At 35.9% G+C, this 22,515-nt stretch overlaps 5 protein-coding genes across 5 annotated transcripts; 2 read left to right on the top strand and 3 right to left on the bottom strand.

Moving 5' to 3' along the window:
• Positions 1-911: 911 nt before the first annotated feature.
• Positions 912-3,306, bottom strand: LOC140832462 (uncharacterized). The gene is made up of 2 exons (XM_073196498.1): positions 2,921-3,306; positions 912-2,119 (listed from the first exon to the last, which is right to left on the bottom strand). Exons 1-2 carry the CDS (start codon positions 3,002-3,004, stop codon positions 1,007-1,009), a joined length of 1,197 nt encoding a protein of 398 aa, XP_073052599.1. The 5' UTR covers positions 3,005-3,306; the 3' UTR covers positions 912-1,006.
• Positions 3,307-6,879: 3,573 nt separating this feature from the next.
• On the bottom strand, positions 6,880-7,452 carry LOC140831890 (uncharacterized). Its single transcript, XM_073195604.1, has one exon. The coding sequence runs from the start codon at positions 7,450-7,452 to the stop codon at positions 6,880-6,882; it is 573 nt and encodes a 190-aa protein (XP_073051705.1).
• Positions 7,453-11,043: 3,591 nt separating this feature from the next.
• On the top strand, positions 11,044-12,628 carry LOC140831889 (putative pectate lyase 21; the record flags this gene model as incomplete). Its single annotated transcript, XM_073195602.1, has 4 exons — positions 11,044-11,420; positions 11,498-11,708; positions 11,819-11,887; positions 12,266-12,628. Coding segments are annotated over 4 exons (891 nt in total), but the record flags the coding sequence as incomplete, so codon positions are not given.
• A 2,055-nt stretch (positions 12,629-14,683) lies between these two features.
• On the bottom strand, positions 14,684-16,693 carry LOC140831626 (exocyst complex component EXO70H1-like). Its single transcript, XM_073195368.1, has one exon. It carries the CDS (start codon positions 16,568-16,570, stop codon positions 14,684-14,686), a length of 1,887 nt encoding a protein of 628 aa, XP_073051469.1. The 5' UTR covers positions 16,571-16,693.
• Positions 16,694-17,620: 927 nt separating this feature from the next.
• Positions 17,621-20,281, top strand: LOC140831625 (uncharacterized). The gene is made up of 2 exons (XM_073195367.1): positions 17,621-19,781; positions 19,838-20,281. Exon 1 carries the CDS (start codon positions 18,380-18,382, stop codon positions 19,610-19,612), a length of 1,233 nt encoding a protein of 410 aa, XP_073051468.1. The 5' UTR covers positions 17,621-18,379; the 3' UTR covers positions 19,613-19,781; positions 19,838-20,281.
• Positions 20,282-22,515: the final 2,234 nt, after the last annotated feature.

The following is a 22,515-nucleotide window of genomic DNA, read 5'->3' as shown; positions in this document are numbered from 1 at the left end:
AAGTTACATTAACATCATTTTTTAAAAATTGATTCTACGTTAATGCCCAAACTCAATGGCGCAATAGGTGAGCTGCTTTGATTTGCTGTACGTCGACTAGGTTGAATACAACACCCAGAGAGAGATCAAATGTGAATACGTGAACACAAACGAGAAAACCAAGATGAGACGGAGGAAAGACCGTGGGGTGGCGACGACGTGGGAGGAAGAGCACTTGGCGTTGTCTCCGATGCGTGGAATCTGAGCACGAAGGGTTAGACGATACAACTGGGCTTGAAGTTGCGGAGGACAGAAGCCTCGGTTGGAAGGAGGTCTCTGCTCCATTTAAAATATATATATATATATATATATATATATATATATATATATATATATTTATATTTATTGCGTTGTGTTTACTTGGGATGATTAACATGGCTTTTAATTTCAATTTATCTAATATTTATTTCAAAAATAAAAATTTTGTCATTAAATCCAATTTCAAATAAGAAACATACAACATTAATTTTTTTAAGCGAAAATTCAATAATCGTTTTTTTTTTTATTAATTGCAAACACTACTTATGATTGTTATGTTTCTAAATGTTTACCTTTTGTTTAATTTATTTCTTATTATTATAGTGTTCATTAAAGAGGTTACATCCAAATTACCCTTTGTTAAATTTATTGTTTATTATTACAATATAATAAATCCTCTCATAGAACGGAATCACTTGAACTGCAAAGACTTCGGTGTTCTTCTTTCGAACTTGCATGAAAGAAAATACAAAGAACATGTCAACAAATTTGTATAGCAAACTAAAACACTATGTCAAACAAAATTGCGACCGAGGGAACAAAGACATATAAGATGCATCATTTCCAAGTTGGAGCCTCAGATTACTACAGAAATAAATTAATAAAAAAAGATATAATATAATTCAAAATAAGACCATATAGGACGACAGTACCGAACATCAACAATCAAAATAATTAAGTCTCAAATTTTGTGAAACGCCACTCTTCCTCATTCGTACCAAATCATGGTGTTCACATGAGCTGTGGGATGACATTTTCGAGCACTTTTTTCGAACTGAAACGATTGAATTTCTCTTGTCCGGACATTATAAGCTGCCCAAAGTTTCTCAGAACCAGAAATTCCAAATAGAAACACCTCGCCACCAGCTAACACACCAAAGAGTTCGACTGATTTCAAGCTTTTGAATCTGTCACTCAGAGGTTTCAAATCGGAGCTAAGCAACTTGGTCCACTCTCCAGTTTCTGGGTTCATTTCCATAACTTCCATCAAATACCCACGTGACTCTGGAAGTTTGGACAGATGACAACAGGATAGATTACGACCCATCGCTAGAGGCACAGACATAAATGGATCATATACAGTCTGAACAAACTCATAAACGATTTCAGTATCTAAATTCAGTGTCACAACACGGGATTCGCCGATCCAGTGCACATAGCCATGAGTAGGAAATGGATGATAACGTAATGCTTCTCGACCTAGCTTCGATAGGTGTTGCACGTCAAGGTGCCTCCAAACATTATCAACGCCAAGTGTCAGCACATATATACCTGATCGAGAATTGGGAGTATACGAGCGCACCGCTTTATACTTCATCGAAGCCTCAGCAAATGCTAAAGTTGTCCCGAGTACTACACTTGAGTCATATGGCAGAGGTTCATGTTGTTTTGTCAAGGGATTGATAATAGAAAGAACGTGATGGTCTCCTTTATTGCCAAGAACGTGATGGTCTCCTTTATCGCCGGTGAAGGTCAACACTAAACCATTAACACTGCTGCCACGTAAATAAAAATCCCTGCAGTCAAACTTGCATGTCTCAAGACGACCTTGTCGAATTTCAACATAAATCCCATTCGTGGGTTTGAGATTTTCCATGATTATGATTCCAGGGGTTGAATTTTGAAGATGATCGCAAATGAATTTTTTTGTACTGATTATTAAGTTCCAAGCTCCGCAGACATGCGTGATCACATCATGTATAACATGCGCTGGAAGACGTAAAAGAATTTCGAAAAATATCTCCGAAGGAAGACATCTCCAATGATTCTTCCCCGCGCACCTCTTGCAAGGATAGAAGAACATTTTATTGAGATTATCCACCTGTGTAATTTTACAGAAAATCACACTATATTGACATATAAATATCCACCGCAAAGTGGAAAAATCATTCGGTAGATAAAATCTAGGATAATCATAAAGCACAATGTCATTAATTCCTTAAAGATTGAAAAAATTTAGACTTCCAGTCGTGAAATTCAAACGGCCAATATCACGATTTACTTGAACAAATCAAAATATATTTTTTCCCCCGTTAAAATACCTACTACGAAGATACATCTAGTATTTTATCCGGTTTGCCAAACTACAAGCACACCATGTTCAACTCGATCTCAAAACAAATGTCAATAATCTGAAAAAAAATTCTATAAAATTTTCATCATATAAAATTAGCACAAAAAAATTTAAACTTGGGAAATCTATAGAAGAATATTAATCCTCTATTTTAATGTATACTTACCTTTAAAAATGATGTGAAAAATCAATCAATAATCTGAAAAAAAACTAATATTTTCATCATAGAAAATCAGCACAGAAAGACTAAAACTTGGGGAACAGAAAGATGAATATTAATCCTTTATTTTGATTTATAATTACCTCCAAAAATTATGCCAAATCAATCAATAATCTAAAAGGTCTAATCTTTTCATCATAGAAGAAAATTAGCAAAGAAAGATATAAACTTGGGAAATCGAAAGAAGAATATTAATCCTCTATTATAATTTATAACAATTACCTCCAAAAGAGACGCCAAATCAATAATCTAAAAGTTTTAATCTTTTCATCACATAAAATTAGCACAGAAAGATTTAAACTTGAATATTAATCCTTCGTTATAATTACCTCCATGTTCGTTTCACTGACATCATCTGCATTGACCATCGGATCCGCCAAGTATTTCGATCGGGAATACTTAATCCGTGACATGGGAAGCGGTTTTTGGCGGAGACACAACTTCTCTCAGGATCCCTTTTAGATTTAGATAATAAATAACAAGGGTTTGCAATATCGGTATCGGAACGGTGGCTCCGGTGCAGGGCAATCAACCCGGAACAAAAGCTGCTACGGACCGGCGACTCCCGGAGATATTTTGTTTCGGAACAGATCGGTATTGAATCTTGCAGCTTCTGTAAGCGTCGACAAGGACAAACAACATGACAGCAATCTCGGCAAGGGGAAGAAGAACCGTAACTTCAGAGACGGCTTCCGTTCACCTATATTTTACGAACAATGGGCCTATAAATTGAGGCCCGTTTAAATATATATATATATATATATATATATATATATATTAATAATAATATAATAATAATTTCGATAAATTAAACCGATTAAATAAGGATAAATTGTCCATAAAATACCAACAAAACAAATTGATTCGTATCAACGTTTAAGATTTGATTCAATCCTAGTATACTTTTTATTATTATTATTTTTTGATGTACTTATCGTTTCGGATAACAAACATAATCTATATTATTTATAATATTTTATACTATATTATTAAATGTGAGGTCATGATAATAACTATATAGAGAGGACACCAATTTTTTTTCTCAATTTTACCTTTATATGATAATAATATTACACTTTTGTTTTTCTGTTTTTATTTTTATTTCAACACATACTTTTATTTTTATTTATTTTTATTTCAACAATTCAAATAACAATTTAGTCCCTCTATAATTTGTCCAATTTTATTTTAGTTAGTCCATCAATAGTGATAAAAAAAAGTATACACACAAACATCGCGTGTGCATAGTAATTAGTTCTAAGTAAAGGAGACGCGTCCATTAATCTCATGTGCTAATAAATAGACTAAACATAAATTTTATGATATGGCATATGTCCAAAAATTTCATATGGAATATTTTATTTTATTTTTATTTTTGTTAAAATTGATAATATCAATTTAATATTTTATCTTTCTAGATTATAAAATTTTGTTTGATTTATTTTTAAATGATAATATCTTGTTTGAATTATTTATAGATATTATATGTTTTGTTTTTAATATGATTTTTTCTCAAAATTTTTATCATTGTTTAAAATAATTTTATCCCTAATGAAATTCTTTTTTTTTATATTTTCTAGAACTCTTTTATGGAATTATAGGTCAAGCATTGGGTATAAAATGTAAAGCCTTACAACCGTGGTGAGAGTCTTCTCGGGTTAGGTCGGCAGAGGAGTTATTGTATAGAAGAAAAATACGAGAGCCGAGCCTATTTTGACGAATAAGCTTTTGTGTGATCAGTTGATCACTTTTTGCAACCGCCGAAATTTTTTGTGTGATCGGTTGATCATTTTGTGTAGTTGCCGGAGTTCTTGAGTGTTGACAACACCAGAGCACAACACGAACTTCTGATACACACATTATAATTTATTTTATGTCCATTTATAATCAAGACCTCTTCAAATTTCAACATTGTACATTCTGTTAATGTGGTTGGCTTGAGACTTGAGTTACTATGGATTGTCGGATGGAAATGAAGGCAACTTTTATAATAATTTCTATTCTTGCAGTTTTTTTAATCAGATATATGTGAAATAGAGTAAGAAACTTTTAATATGACTTTTCGTGTGACAACAAAATATGAAAATCAATTCACATTTTTTGCATGCTAGGGGGTGTCAAAAATTAACTCAACCCGACATGAGAAGTGCAGTTGTCTCATGCATCGGCAAACGTCTTGTCAATGCCGCCATCATTTAATGTAAGGAAAAATAAAACTTTTTTACAATTATATTTTATTACTTTATATTGTGAGTCAATGAATTTTATAATTGTGCTCCAGCATCATTGAGTTAAATTATAATTGATTAAATCCAAAATTGAGTGTCTATATATAAAAAATATAATATTTGACTAGATTTTTTAATGATGATACAAACATTTACAGATTAAAACCCATTCTATTGATTTTTATTATTCTAGTAATTATTCAATAAAATACGATGTATTATATATTTGTGTTGTTTTGCACTTTATCTCAAAAGTAAGACATGTATTCCTGTTGGTTTTCGCCTTCTACATGTACATAATTTAGGTATGCAATTTGTAAAATTATTACAGTTTTGGTCACATTCTCTATTTTTATTCAATTTTCATCCTTTTTCACATAGTACATATTATCTTGTCTTCTGATATAAGATACGTTAACAATATTTGATATCACATCATCATTTTCTAATATCACGTCATCTTTTTCAGTGCCACATTAAATATGATGAAAAAGGAGGCTAGAGTTGAAAAACATCATGATCAAAAAGTATAATTTTCTCATTGTTTATTAATATTTTTTCATAGATAATGTTGTATTATAAATCAATATTATTTTTTGTCATGACTTTTATTAAGTGATAGTATGAATTCGTAATATATATGAATAAAAGTTTTTCAAAAACATTAATTATTTAAGATTTTATTTATAAAAATATTAGTATTATTCCAGATGGCTCTTCCACCCGGTCAATATCCACATACATGTTAAAATAATTATTAATTATATAAGCAGTCTACTCCCGAAGCTGATTATAACTATATATATATATATATATATGTTGTTAATGAACAATGAAAGCCAAATGAAAAGACTTAATTTTCATCTTTGATAACCCATTGACATAAAATTAAAGTTAATTGTTACATTTATGGTATATCATGCTCCAGTTTTTTTTACAAAAAAATTATAAAAAGCTTTTAAAAATTGTTTTAAGAATAAATATGTGTTTGTAAAACTATTTTATAAAAACATTTTTAAAGTTAAAATGTTTAAAAATTCTGAAAAAAGCACATCTCAACTATTATTTAAAAAATTGTGTTTGGAGAAAATAATTTTTACTTATAAAACACCAAATACGTTTTCGAATTAACCTTTTCATTATATCCAATTAACGTTTTCGAATCCAAATCATTTAATATATGCGGAGTATAGTAAACTGGTGAATAGACTATACCTTGTAGCAAGACAAGCTATAAATACATACACACAGTTCCCGAAAATTTCTTGATCATTCATGCACGCATGCAATTATATATTAATTAAATAATGATGGCAGACAGATGAAAAGACTACTTTTCAGCTATAAATATTATATATGATTTAAAAGCTGCCCTTTTATTATTATTTTTTTCCTCACATTAAATGATGGCAGCATTGACAAGACGTTTGCCGATGCATGAAACAGTTCGGCCACTGAACTTCTCGTGGTCATACACTACGGCTTATATATATTGCTATAGTAGTTTTTTTTTTATTCGTTGATGAATATCCAAATGGAAATCAAAATTTTCTATATTAATAAAGCTTCTACGTACTGAAAAGCTGGAGTTATTATTATTTTTTCATAATCTAATTAGGACTTTCAAACATGAAGAATTTTGCTAGAAACCAGATTCGTGAAAAATTTCTGATACGAATCTTTTTCACAAAATAATTATTTTTTAAAAATTTCTGATCAAATGACATGTTTAAAAAATCAAAATAATTAAACCATATTTCTTGGAGACATCCGAAACCAATCCAGAAGTGAACCCACCCCATTTATATATGTTATCCGATTCTTGAATTTCACATGCTATAAATTCCAAACGAACACCAAAGAAAGTTTCAGTTTTGTATTCATGAAGAAAGATTTCTCAAGAGTGTTCTTTTGACAAAAGTTCTGTAAAACGGTAATATCGTAAGAGAACAAGACACTTGCAAGCTATCAGAAAATGTACCTAATTCTTCAAAAAAAGAAAAGAAAATGTACCGAAAATGTACCTAATCCTTCAAAAAAAAAAAAAAAAGAAAATGTACCTAATCATGCATGTAGACCATCTGCATAACCAAACGTGTCACGAATGCATCAAGTGTTGCGAACAACACTTGACGCCTCCCCAGCCCTATTTTCGACCAACGGCTTCTTCTTATCTTTTTGGGAACATGATACCTAATCTGCAGAATACGCCAAGCCAAGGCCTGTATTGTCCCGTTTCTGATCTGTGGGTGAACCCAGTTGCGTAATTCAACGGGATTAGCAATATGTAGATTATATCTTCCTAACAACCTCTGCCTTGTTTTTTCCATCGAAACCCCAACTACTGTGTAGTTGGGGTTTCCCAACAAATTACGCAGAGATGGGGGGATTTCTTCATTGTCATGGCAAGTTTGATAGATGAGACAGCTGTTGTTAATGCAGACCTGTAGCAGTGATAAACCGAGACCATGCCGGAAGGGTTTAGTAGCCACTACAATCGGAGATTGACGGGGTAGGTTATTCGCCACCCAAGAATCTACCACAAAATCCTGGTGAGTGACCCGCGACATCACATGATGGCCGTAGAATTCAACCAGATAGAGATCAAGTTCCTCCACGTACACGATTGCCATTTTTTTGGCTTCTTGGGACGGTTATCGGAGAGTTGAAGAATCAAGAAAAAAGAGTGAAACAATGGAGAGAAAAGCAGCTTTTTTCCTTTTTATAACTATTTTTAATTAAATATAATAAATAGGCTTACATGTAGCATAATAAATAAATAAATATATGATATATCTAGTGTGATGAGCACAAGAAAGAACTCGTGGTCGAACACAACTCGACTTGACGAAAAACCTAGTATTTTTAAATCAAATAAACATATACCACGGAGTAAAATTTTTGAAATTAAAAACAATATTTTTTAATCAAACAAACATATATTAAAAATAATATGTTTGTGGAGAAAACTATATTTTTGATATAAAAAGTAACAATTTCATTCAAATATCCATATATTATAAGTTAATACTTTTAATATAAGAGTATTATTTTTGTAGTGAAAACTAATAATTTTGTTTGTATAATGTAACACTTTCGCATCAAAATAAGCCTATACTATAAAGTATCAATTTTTTATATAAAAATTAATATGTTCAATGTAAAAATTAATATTTTTGACATAAATATTAATGTTTTAATAGAGATGTCAATTTGGGGGGGTCAAATGAGTTCGGTTCGGGTTGACACGTGATAGTAGTAAAAATTGTTCAACCCGAACTCGACTCAACCCCGAACAGGGATTTTAATTTTTTTAAAAAATAATTAAACAAAATTAAAACGAACAATGGGCCTATAAATTGAGGCCCGTTTAAATATATATATATATATATATATATATATATATATATATATATATATATATTTAATAATTTCGATAAATTAAACGATTGAATAAGGATAAATCGTCCATAAATTACTAACAAAACAAATTGATTCGTATCAACGTTTAAGATTTGATTCAATCCTAGTTACTTATTATTATTATTATTATTATTATTATTATTATATGATACTAATATTACACTTTTGTTTTTTTTTTTAATTTCAACACATACTTTTATTTTTAAATTTTTTTTTTTCAAAAATTAAAATAACAATTTAGTATTTTAGTCTCTCCATAATTTGTCAAATTTCACTTTAGTCAATCAATAATAATAAAAAAGATTATACATACAAACATCGCGTGTGTATAGTATCTAGTTCTAAGTAAAGGAGACGCGTCCATTAATCTCATGTCCTAATAAATATACTAAATATAAATTTTATGATATGGCATATGTCCAAAAATCTCATATGAAATATTTTATTTTATTTTTATTTTTGTTAAAATTGATAATATCAAGATTTTGTCTTTCTAGATTATAAAATCTTGTTTGATTTATTTTTAAATGATAATATCTTGTTGAGTGAGTCTCATGTGAGACCGTCTCACGGATAATAATTCGTGAGACGGGTCAATCCTACCCATATTCACAATAAAAGTAATACTCTTAGCATAAAAAGTAATATCTTTTCATGGGTGACCCAAATAAAAGATCCGTCTCACAAATACGACTCGTGAGACCGTCTCACACAAGTTTTTGCCTATTTTGTTTGAATTATTTATAGATAATATATGTTTTGTTTTTAGAGTGAGTCTCATGAGAGACCGTCTCACGGATCATAATCTGTGAGACGGGTCAACCCTACCCATATTCACAATAAAAAGTAATACTCTTAGCATAAAAAGTGATACTTTTTCATGGGTGACCCAAAAAAAAATAATTAAACAAAATTAAAAAAATATTTTAATTTCAATGCATGATAGTAAAATCTCCAATATATTATTTAGTTTCCAAATTTAATGGTAGAAAATTAAAAATATATTTAATAAATCAAATAAATAATTGTTTAAAAAAATATATAAAATAAATATTAAATGATGAAAATTTATGATATAAATATATAATAAATTTTATTTTTCAAATATGCAATATATAAAATGTAAGCAATATTATTAATTATATATTTTAAAAAAAATTAAAATTTTCGGGTCAACCCACCCGATTACTTTTTCGGCTCAAATATCATGTCCAACCTGATCTGACCTAAACTCGAAAACCTTCAACCAAACATTTTTTTTCAGGTCGGACCATTTCGAGTTATCGAATCGAATTAAATTTTGATACCCCTATATTTTAACATTAAAAAACTTATATTACAAAGTATTATTTTTGACATAAAAAAATAATAATTTTACATTTACAACTCTTACTTTGAATCTAAAAGGTAATATATTTTAGTTAATTGGCATATCATATAAAATAATATTTTTTTATATAAATAATAATATTTTTTCAATAAAAATTGATATTTGTGACACAACAAAGAAACATATATTATGAAATAACACTTAAAAAAAATTGCATCAACCAAACACATATTGAAAAGATACTTTGACAAATAATAATACATTTGTAAAAAAACTAATATTTTGTATTTATAAAATAATATTTCCATTCAAAATAAGCATATGTTATAAATTAATATTTTTATAATAAAAAATAATATTTTTAATATAAAAATTAATATTTTTCAATCAAATAAACATATATCACATATTAATATTTTTTCAATCAATGATGGGATTTTTCGAATTTAGACAAAATACAAATGACATAAAACTCTTATTATTATGCAAATAATTAATCACTCCATATTGGAATAAAATTAAAACATTCAAATAAGTCATATTATTGCTAATTTTGATTCCAAACCAAAACTTGGGAAACATGCGCAAGCTTCCACCCAATCCCTTCTTCATATTTCTGCACAGCAAGTCTCCTCTTGAATTTCTCCGACATTGCATTGAACACCATAAGCTTAAGATTCCTTAGATGTTCGATGCCCTAAGCAAATCCTCCTTTTGCCCTATGGCAATTCCTTAGATGTTCGATGTCCTATTATTAAACAAATTCTTCCAAATATTAAAGATAAAATCTTGATTTTAAGAAAATCAATATTCTAGAAAGTCAAAATTCATGAGCAAAATCTTATCAAAAAGAGAGAATTTAGGAGATAAATTTGTATCTTGCACAGCAAGGCACGTTTCCTTTCGAAATGAGTTTACTTTATGGCATATTCTTGAGAACAACTCAACCATTGAAACGTGCAAGTCAAAATATTTGAATCACTATGTTAGCATTTGTCACGACCTTTCTTTTGAGGGTCGGATCCTGTGGTTCTTTCCTTCGTTCTCATGAAATTTTGGTTATTTTGCTTTCAGTTTTCGATTGCGTTATTACATGTCCTTGTTGGACGAATTATGTTCCAATTTTTGTTAATGGCCAATTGATAATTTGATGTCTGATTTGTGGAACGTAACATGATGATAAGATATTATCTGAAAGTAAGGAGAGATCGTCACCAAACAATGTAAAAACTTTGAGAATTGGTCTAAAAACGATTGGTAATATTAAGTGTCATTATTTTCTAGAAGAATTTTGTTTTGGGGAATATAGAGTTTCAGCATATGAATATACAAAATTGTTGGTACCCTGCTCCATTGTTTTATAGGTTTGATGAATAAATAGGACTTGCCATTTTTATCTCCTAAACTAAATGCTAATTTACCGAGCTGGTTTATTGAATTCGCATCTTTTTTATAATGACTTTCTTGTTTCTCAACCCAATTCTATGTATTTCTAGATGACGGACCTGGTTCACTTCGCGACGCATGTCGTAAAAAAGAGCCTTTGTGGATCATCTTCGAAGTTTCAGGCACCATCGAGCTCTCATCTTATTTAAATGTGTCATCTTATAAGACCATTGATGGGCGTGGTCAAAGAATTAAACTCACTGGAAAAGGTTTGAGGTTAAAGGAATGTGAACATGTGATTATCTGCAACCTTTTATTCGAAGGAGGAAGGGGACATGATATTGATGGAATTCAAATTAAACCAAATTCAAAGCATATTTGGATTGATCGTTGCAGCCTCAAGGATTACGACGACGGGCTGATAGATATTACTCGAGAGAGCACCGATATTACCATTTCTCGGTATCTATGAATTTTTTAATGAAATTCGATAATATTTTATTGTGACATGTTCTTGACTTCTTTATTGTCCCACTTAGATGTCATTTCGCGAATCATGATAAGACCATGCTTATTGGTGCGGATCCTTCTAATATAAATGATAGATGTATTCGGGTCACCATCCACCATTGTTTCTTTGATGGGACTCGACAGCGGCATCCTCGTGTCAGATTTGGGAAAGTACATCTGTACAATAACTATACTAGAAATTGGGGAATATACGCTGTTTGTGCCAGTGTTGAATCACAGGTGTTGATTTTTTTCATGGATTTCTTAGTTTGCTTGAATGTCTTTCTAAATATGCACATTGTCGTGAGTTAATTTTTTTCTAAAAAAATTTTCTTTTTGCGCAAGTAAAGATATACTCTCAGTGCAACATATATGAAGCGGGGCAGAAGAAGGTGGCTTTTAAATATTACACAGAAAAGGTAAATGAATATAACTTTGCATTACCTAAGCTTCATGAAAAAAGTGATATATTTCTTCGCGAAATTGGGTATTTCTGTTGTGTTCTTTTTCTATTTTATTATCCCGTGCCTTTATACTTTCACTACGTTAGTCATTTTCTAAACATTTCATTTCGAATCCGTCGTATATCATCCTTGGTTAAAAGGGTTACCGTAATGCTTTTTATAGATCAATTTTGTTTTGGGGAGGTTGCCCATTTGCGTAAGTCAACAAAAATGAAGCTTGATTTTGACACCATTATGCATGTTTCATTTCTGAAGAGTTGTTTCTCCAGTTTGTATTATTAGTGACTCTTCATGTTTGGTATATTAATGAAAGTTCTCTGGTTTGCTGCATAGGCAGCTGACAAGGTACAGGAATGTACAGGCTGCGTAAAATCGGAAGGTGATTTATTTGTTCCCGGTACACAACCAGGCTTGATGCCACTCCCAAGCGAGACGAGCGTGTTCCATCCAAGCGAATTTTACGAGACATGGACTGTAGAAGCTCCTACTGCTGATCTGAAACACTTTCTCCAACACTCTTCAGGATGGCGGAACACCCTGCGACCTGCCGACTTGGCTTCTTCTTAAGTTTGTAATGTTTGTATACGTGTGGTTTACCATTTGTTACACCCCCCCCTAGTTTTGAACCGTTACATCTGTTGTTTATAACAGCGTTTTATCTTTCCTGGTTTGGTGCAACACTCGCTATTCTGTTTTGTTGTCAATAGACATGTTGCGCTTGATCGATGAATTTCAAATGTATCTTTGTTGTTTAGAGAAGTAATATCATAAATTTCAAACCAATTTATTACATGTTTATATAGTATTTCATGTCAATAAAGATTCATCCAATAACGCCGTAATTTGAAATTTATTTTACTTTGTATTATTTATGTAAAGTGTTGATTTAAGATTTGATCTATTGTTTCATTGTAAACAAACTAATTGTAATACATGGTTTTCAAATTCATTTCCTCAACGCTAGGTTGTGTTGATTAATAAATTTCAAATCTATGGATTTCAAATATATTCAATATTTTTTGGTAGTTTTAGAAAAAAAATGTTATAAACTTCAAATTCGCTCTTCCATACTTATATAGTGTTTTATTTTAATTATGATGGATGTCACGTTTACCGAATAATGAAGACAATTGAAATCTATTATATTGTGTGTAACTAATGTATAAATAAGTAAGTTATGGATTAAAGAGTTCATTAAATGTTTTATTATTAACAATAAAAATATAATCGAAATATATATATTTCAAATATATACATCCAATTACAAAATAATGAAATCCGATTTAGACATCATAAAACATTTATGATAATCAAAAGAATTGAAGAAAAAAATGTGAGTAATGTGGATGCACTGATTTTAAATTTGTACTTAATATTTCTACACGGCGGAATTTATTGAAAAAGAAAGAAGTTGCTAAACAAGTTCGTGGGATTTCATCCAAGAAACGAATTGATAAATTCTTACGTCCTTCTAGTCAATAGACTTGCCTTTTTACGAAGTTATTTTGGTAGGTAGGGTCAAGTATCGTGGCACAATTTTGTTGGCACAGCAGAATCAGCAAATGTCGAACTTGTACATATTTTCCTAGAGTAAAAGAAAGTAACGTCACCGAAATTCAAGACATGCATGCATGTGTGACCAAAGGAAATGAGAGACGGAGTAAAGAAGCAATTGAAGTCTTGAGAATTAGACGAATGAATTAACTTCCTAGTTTCCAGCGGAAGTAAACCGCCGTTGGCGTGCCACATTACAAACGACTCGCTGGCTGACTTATAAGCAATCAGATTCTTAAAGGTCAACCCTGTCACCAGGGGCGGAGGCATGTGCAAGCTCTGGTGGTCCAATTTTTTTTAAAATGTATATGTAAATTTTGTATAATTTTGGAATAATATAATATTAGTCTGGGTAGATCAATTTAAAATAAAAATATTAAAAGATTCTAGAGTTTAAAATTTCAGTTCAGACAGAGCTATATTTCTATCTCCGCAACTGTGGCTGTCACATTCGATCTGTTATCCGAACTCTTTTTTTTTAATACGCCAACTTCAAGATTGTGTGCCAGATATGCTGATTTAAGTTTTCAATTGTTTTAAGCATTTATGCGATACATACATCACGATAAATTTCAAATTTACATGAATTTATATGCCGTAGAATGGTTTCAAATGTGGCCGCCATTCGAATTGTGTCCCTTAAATTGAAATATAAAGTCACTGAGTTGGGAAGGATTCCAGAGATTGAGGAGATGCAATATATATTTAAGAGGGTTAAAAAATAAATAAATAATTAATAAAAAATTATGGTGTTTTATAATTTTTTGGATTGGAAATAATATGTGTACGATTATTTATAATTGAATAAGATAGAAACAATTTATATCTGGGTGGATTTATCGTGATATACTTTTTTCTCGACGTGAAATATAACTTTATCAACTAAATAAAGGTGTCGATCTCAAATTCGAATCTCCTCAAATTTAATAATAGAGCTTTTATTACAAAATAAATAAATAATTAATGAAAAATATATTGGCCGCTAGATAAAGATTGAATAGACTGTTTTTCCAATCGAAACAATTTTTTTTCTTTTATATGGATTAAGATATATATTCCACAAATAATTAAAAATAAATATTGTTTTTAATATTAAAAACAGTGATAATAATACCAACTTATTAAATTAATTATTATAATAATTGCATTATTAACATTATATTAAGATTTAAAAATAATAATAATCTGACGACATTTTCAACGAGTTGCAGACTGCCTGTGAGCAGTCGCAGATGAGTTAAATGAGAAAGAATTCCCTGCTTCAACATGAAAAGAGAACAGATCCGACAATCTATGGCCCACATCATCGGGGGTAAATCTGACTAGGAACGCCGAATTCCTGTCCCCCTCCATGGTACGCTCGTGAGTGTTGTAAAACTCGCGATATAAACAAAATATCTTTCTTGCGAGTGACTCCTTGATGTCGTCTCGGAGCCGTTTATCGGTTACGACGCAAAGAGACTGCTTGTCGCACGCCTCGTCAAACGTCAAGTTGAATTTCTTGAATGTTTCCTTGACTTGTTCGCAGCTGGTTAAGGAGTAAGGATCCGACGGCAGAGATTCGATAACGTGGCTCCATCCCAGATGCTCGTAGCTCGACGCGAACTGCTTCACTTTGTATTCCTGCAGCGAAAGCCATTTATCCCCGAGCATGTGGCGCAGGTTCGACGTCCGCACCTTGACGACGACGTATTGGAGGTTGTTCGCCAGGAAGAGATAGGATAGGGAGATGTCTTTGAAGAACTTCGACTTCGCGTCCAGTTTGCAGATGACGGACAGGATGAGCCACGCGATTTTGAAGGAGATCGGCGGTGGCGGCGGCTCTTCGGGATCGATGAGGCCCGAGTATGATTCCGGTAGTAAGTTCTGTTCCGGTGGGGGCGATTCTAGGAAGATTTCTTTCAGGATGTTGCGGTAATCGGCCAGTAGCGATAGATAGTTCATTGAGTCGATTGTTAGGTCGTGAATTCCAGCGCCAGCGACCGGGGTTTTGGATGATTCCTTCTGGATCGCCGACTCGAAGTCATTTAACGATGCTTTCACGTTCTCTCTGAGGGCGATGAGTGAAGTCAGTGCCTTTGATTTGATGTTTGCCGTTGAGTCGAACGAGAAAATGGACTCGATCTCCGGCAAGAGGTTGGATATCCCGGCGTACATGTCGAGTGCTCGGAAAACTTTTTCCGGGAAATTCCTGCTGTTTTTTATCACGTTTTCTGGAAATTCAAACAAAATCATGGCTCCTCCCCTTGTGACTTCGGTGAAGCAGGATTCTCTGGTAGAATCCGAGCTCGCGAACACGTGATCGCAGAGCATCCTCTCCCCATCGAAGAGAGTCTTGAATGCAGTTTCCAGAGCATTCAGCCAACTCTTGATCCGTATGTCCAACACTTCCCAATTCATCTTATGAATGTTGGAAGGTTTGAATTTCTCCACTCCAAGCCTGCTGTAAATGCCTTCGTCGACTATCGATTTCCGAATAATTTTGTACACTTTCACACACTCCTTTTCGTAACCACAAGAAATCATGCATTCTGCAATCAATCTCAAATCCGCCATTGCAACTCTGGAGGCGTCTTCAACTTCAGAAATGGACTGGTTCACGACTCTGATATCCTCGTCGTCTTCTTCATAACCAGACGTGCTCGACCTAGTCGAAACCCGTGACGACCGGGTGGAAACCGAATCACGATCCAGATGAGCCCGATTCATAGACAGAATCTGATAAAACTCCTTCTGCAGCCTTTTCATAGCTATCTGCATCAGATTCTGCGCGTGCACCAGTTTCTCGGGGTTGGTATTCTCCATAACGACAAGTCGCATTGCCTTCTTTAAATTGCTCACCCATCGAATCAACTCCTCCGCTTCCCGGCGATTCTCGTAGAACATCGAAGTAACCGCGATGACGGTGGTTGTATCAGGATTCCATTTCATGATAATCGGCTCGGCCATCCCGATAGTCCGGTTCATGAATGAATCTGCGAAAGTCAAGCGAGAAGAGGAAGATCCAAATGGGAAGTGAAAAATGGAAGCAGAGGATGATGAAGAAGGAGAGCACTCTTCCGAGGAAAAGCACAGTTTTCTCATTTTCCTACTCTCACAACTTTGCTGATTTTTTGATATTTTTCATACTATCTTTTCATCCCTTCGAAAAGTCGTATGATGTCCTCATTTTCGTTGCTCGAATTGGAAAACGGTCAGGCTTTGCTATGTGGGTGTATACAAACAATTTACACAATAATAATAATCTATGATGTAATAAATAATAAATAAAAAAGAAAATTTATATTCTAATTAAAATTACTAGACATTACTATTTACTTGGATACAAAACTTTTTGAGTGAGTCTCATATGAGACCGTCTCATGGATTTTAATCTGTGAGACGGGTCAATCCTACCGATATTCACAATAAAAAAGTAATACTCTTAGCATAAAAAGTAATATTTTTTCATGGATGACCCAAATAAGAGATTCACCTCACAAATACGATCCGTGAAACCGATTCACACAAGTTTTTGTCAAACATTTTTAGTGTTCATACAGTCTGAATGAAGAACATCAATTGACCACAAATTTCAAGTAATTGTGAATAGAAAAATGCGCTACTTTACATAAGATGATAGACAATTTGACAATGACTTTGGATTATAATAACAATAATAGGAAAAAAATATGCCCCAGACAATGACATTTCATATTAACAAATTATAACTCTACAATTATATATAATATTTTGCTCTATTTTACATAATATGACGGTTGTCCATGTCATATTTATTATAATATATATTTTAAGTTTATTTTGATATATGTAAAACATCATCTTATATAAATTTCTCTGATTTATACATTAATCAAACCATTCTATCATCAATAGATAAACGACATAAAAATTTTGAAAATTCGATCCTACCCGAATTAAACCTGTTTTTGGTACCATTTCTTGGTACTGGTGGAGTTTGAATACATCCCATTTTAATTTAGAGGTGATGCGCATGTAAGACCATGTTGTTTGGTGTAATTAATTGGAACTTAATTAATAATAAATTGTCTACCTAATGTCATAATTAATATATAGACTTTTGAATATATACATATACACATATATATATATATATATATTATATTATGATACCTAGGGATGAACCCATCAAGATCTGGCCCAAACTCCCGGCCCATCTCTAAGACCCACAGGTGAATGGCCCATGACAAGCCCAGGTATTCTCCTATAAATACCAGGTTTGAGCGTATGATATTTCATTCAATATGGTTTTCAGCAGCACCCTTAGCTGCTCCCCCCATATATCCTCAGTCACTGACTTGAGCGTCGGAGGGGCTACGCCAGGACACCCTCCTGGCCCCCTCTTAACGATCTTCTTTGTTATTTCAGGCTCAGGGTCATCTTCAAGCCCACGTCTGAACTAGTGACGCTCGTTGGGATCGAACCCTAAATTTCCCGTGAGTATCACTTGGCGCCGTCTGTGGGAAACACTTGAGTTGAGACGTAGAGATGGTAGGCAAGAGAGGGAGTAGAAGAGCTACATCAGCATCATCGCGTCCTCCGAGGGGACCCGAACAATCTCATGTTGAGACGAGACAGGAACAACCGCATCTTGAGACGAGACAGGAGCAACCTCGTCAAGAGACAAGAACCGAGCAGCCCCTTCACGAGACAAGGGTCGAGCAACCCCGTCCCAATGAGAATGTGGGGAACTTGACCCTGGAGCAGTTGGGCCACTTTATCACTCAGATAGTGGATGAGGCCATGAAGAGGAATCAAGAGTCTATGTTTGCAGAAGATCAGACCGCTCGCCAGGAGCGAGAGGAGAATGTGGAGGGAAGTTAGAGTAGGGTGGAGGAGACGCGACCCCGCCCAAGTGAGGAGAATCCGGAGATGGAAGAGATATGGAGGGAAATACGGACGCTGAGGCAGCAATTGGGAAACAGAGATGCAGCCCCCAAGAAAGGAAGTCCTTTTTCCCTCGCCATTTTGGAAGAGGGGCTTCCTCCAAATTTCCGACAGTCAAACGTTGGAGAATATGATGGACATACGGACCCCGAAGAACACTTGGGGAGGTTTGAGAACACAGCTCTGTTGCATCAGTATTCAGATGGAGTCAAGTGCAGAGTGTTTCTGGGCACTTTGGTGAGGTCAGCCCAGCAATGGTTTAATTCCTTGCCGCCCAACTCCATACGCTCTTTTGAGGATTTCTCAGCTGCTTTCTTGCACCGATTCGCTAGTAGCAAAAGGCACCAAAAAAACTACTTGAGTTTGTTTGTAATGAAACAGCAAGAGGGTGAAACTTTACGGGAGTTTGTCCAGCGCTTCAACAGCGTAGCGTTGGAAATACCAGCGGTCACTCCTGGCATCATGATAAGTGCCTTTACCCAGGGACTTAGAGGAGGGGAGTTTTTCAAGTCGCTGGTCAAGAAGCCTCCGTCGAGCTATGATGATCTGTTGGCTCGAGCTGAGAAATATATAAATCTTGAAGATGCCCAGCGGCATAAGAGAATGGAGCAGCGACCTGGGAGGAGTGGAGTTGAGGGAGCGGAGAGAGGAGGAAGGAAGAGGGGCGCAGGGGAAAGAGATGAGATTAAAGCTAGGGACAGAAGACAATTCTCATCACATGTTCCTCTGGATAGGAGTCGTGACGAGGTGACGGAGGTGAGGGAGCCCGAGGAGAGCTGGGAGAAGTCGCGAAGGGCTAAGAGCAGTGCTAGATTGCCTTCGCGGGATAGACGAGAAGGATCCTCATCCAGGAGTCGACAGAGGTCTCGCTCGTCTCCTAGACGTGGTCAAGGCCCTCCATGGATAAATCAGAGGGTCGGGGAGCAGAGAGGGGAAGGTCGAGGTCAAGATGTTCCTCAGGGACCCGTCGAACCGAGGGGGGGAATGAATGAGGATAACCACCCTACGAGAGGAATGATTCATATGATCTCGGGGGGTGCTACTGATGGAAACTTAGGGCAATGCTTCAAAGAGACTCTGAAATGCTTACCACCTCAGAAAATATTACTCTTGAATTTTTTGCTGATGTATTTAATCTTGGCATTTTCCCATGTAATAAGTTGGAATTCAATAAAATCAGGTTTCCCTTGTCAGTTCATGAATGTTGTTGTATTATGAGGGTGATAAAATAATTAAATTTTCCTACTAAGGCATGGCCTAGTAGAGGAGTAGGGTGAAGGAGAAAAATTTTATTTTCCTGCTAAGGCATCGCCTAGCAGAGGAGCAGAGGTGGCGAGGAGAAGAATTTTATTTTCCTGTTAAGGCATCGCCTAGCAGAGGAGCAGAGGTGAGGGTGTTGAATTTTATTTTCCTGCTAAGGCATCGCCTAGCAGAAGAGCAGAGGTGGCGAGGAGAAGAATTTTATTTTCCTGCTAGGGCCCGACCTAGCAGAGGAGTTAGAGGGTGGAGAGGTTGAGTTTTTATTTTCCTACTAAGGCATCGCATGGTAGAGGAGCAGAGGGCAGGAGAGAAATTTTATTTTCCTACTAAGGCATCGCCTGGTAGAGGAGAAGAGTGAAGGAGAAAAATTTTATTTTCCTGCTAAGGTGCCGCCTAGCAGAGGAGTTTGAGGGTGAGGGTGGAGAATATGTATTTTCCTGCTAAGGCGTCGCCTGGCAGAGGAGTTAGAGGATGACGAGGTGGACTCTTTATTTTCCTGCTAAGGTGTCACCTAGCAGAGGAGTTAGAGGGTGGGGGCGGTTGAATTTTTATTTTCCTGCTAAGGCCCGGCTTAACAGAGGAGTTAGAGGGTGGATGTGTTGATTCTATTTTCCTGCTAAGGCCTAGCAGAGGAGTTAGAGGGGTTAGAGGGGTGGAGGTGTTGAATTTCTATTTTCCTGCTAAGGTATCACCTAGCAGAGGAGTTAGCGAGTGGAGGTGCTGAATTTCTATTTTCCTGCTAGGGCCCGGCCTAGCAGAGGAGTTAGAGGGTGGATGTGTTGAATTCCTATTTTCCTGCTATGGCGTCACCTAGCAGAGGAGTTAGAGGGTGGAGATGTTGAATTTTTATTTTCCTGCTAAGGCCCGGCTTAGCAGATGAGTTAGAGGGTGGAGGTGTTGAATTCCTATTTTCCTGCTATGGCGTCACCTAGCAGAGGAGTTAGAGGGTGGAGTTGTTGAATTTTTATTTTCCTGCTAAGGCCTGGCTTAGCAGAGGAGTTAGAGGGTGGAGGTGTTGAATTCCTATTTTCCTGCTATGGCGTCACCTAGCAGAGGAGTTAGAGGGTGGAGATGTTGAATTTTTATTTTCCTGCTAAGGCATGGCTTAGCAGAGGAGTTAGAGGATGGAGATGTTGATTTTATCTTCCTGCTAAGGCATCGCCTAGCAGAGGAGTTAGAGGGTGGACGCGTTGAATTTTATTTTCCTGCTAAGGCATCGCCTAGCAGAGGAGTTAGAAGGTGGGCGCGTTGAATTGTATTTTCCTGCTAAGACCCAGCTTGGCAGAGGAGTTAGAGGGTGGGCGCGTTGAATTTTATCTTCCTGCTATGGCATCACCTAGCAGAGGTGTTAGAGGGTGGAGATGTTGAGTTTTTATTTTTCTGCTAAGGCCTGGCTTAGCAGAGGAGTTAGAGGGTGGAGGTGGTGAATTGTTATTTTCCTGCTATGGCGTTGCGTAGCAGAGGAGCAAAGTGGAGGAGGAGAATTAAATTTTCCTGCTAAGGCATCGCCTATCAGAGGAGCAGAGTGTGGGAGGAAAAATATTTTTTTGGTTGGTCGATAACGAAAGTTGTTGGGGGAGCAGAGTTTACAGAGTTTCAGAATCATACAACCATTCGTAAGGCGATGTATCAAAAATCTCAACGTGCTGGGAGATGGCGTGAAGCAAACTGGGCGAGCTTGCGAGGCGTGTCTTGGGCGAGGGCGAGAGGCTGCTGGGCGAGAGCAGGGGCGAGCTGGCGAGGCGTGTCTTGGGCGAGGGCGAGAGGCTGCTGGGCGAGAGCAAATGCGAGCTGGCGAGGCGTGTCTTGGGCGAGGGCGAGGGCGAGAGCTGCTGGGCGAGGGGCTGCTGGGCGAGTTGGGCGAGGGCGAGGGCGAGAGCTGCTGGGCGAGGGGCTGCTGGGCGAGCTGGGCGAGAGGCTGCTGGGCGAGAGCAGGGGCGAGCTGGCGAGGCGTGTCTTGGGCGAGGGCGAGAGCTGCTGGGCGAGGGGCTGCTGGGCGAGCTGGGCGAGGGGCTGCTGGGCGAGGGCAGGGGCGAGGGCGAGGGGCTGCTGGGCGAGCTGGGCGAGGGCGAGAGGCTGCTGAGCGAGGTGATGATGAAGCGGCGCTAGGATTGCTATTTGATTTGTTTCCAACTTTTTGGAGACTGACGGAGGGCTGGAAGAAAATGCACAACTCACATGTTGTAAACCGAGAACAACGCAACTAATCGAACTTTGAACCTACGATTCAGTTCGACTCGGGAGGGGGAGACTGGTGATACCTAGGGATGAACCCATCAAGATCTGGCCCAAACTCCCGGCCCATCTCTAAGACCCACAGGTGAATGGCCCATGACAAGCCCAGGTATTCTCCTATAAATACCAGGTTTGAGCGTATGATATTTCATTCAATATGGTTTTCAGCAGCACCCTTAGCTGCTCCCCCCATATATCCTCAGTCACTGACTTGAGCGTCGGAGGGGCTACGCCAGGACACCCTCCTGGCCCCCTCTTAACGATCTTCTTTGTTATTTCAGGCTCAGGGTCATCTTCAAGCCCACGTCTGAACTAGTGACGCTCGTTGGGATCGAACCCTAAATTTCCCGTGAGTATCATATTATATATATACACACACGTGTGTATACAAACTTTTAATCAAACAGTGTGTCCGTAACAAATTGCATCCTTCGTAACTACGAAAATGAAGAACTGATCGTACCATAGAGGTCAGAATCCGATGATGAATCGTCATTACTATGTTTGAATTTGCATTTACAAATCTCGGGGACATATTTGTCATTTGGCGTTACGATGTATGGAAAATCACGGAATACTTAAAAATTTTCATGTTTTTATAATCTATTTATGTTGTCGATTGATTT

The sequence above is a fragment of the Primulina eburnea genome, chromosome 5 (assembly GCF_022965805.1).
Source record: "Primulina eburnea isolate SZY01 chromosome 5, ASM2296580v1, whole genome shotgun sequence".
In the NCBI taxonomy this organism is placed as follows: Eukaryota; Viridiplantae; Streptophyta; class Magnoliopsida; order Lamiales; family Gesneriaceae; genus Primulina; species Primulina eburnea.
The sequence above is the reverse complement of the archived record's forward strand: the minus strand, read 5'-3'. Positions and strand labels throughout refer to the sequence as shown.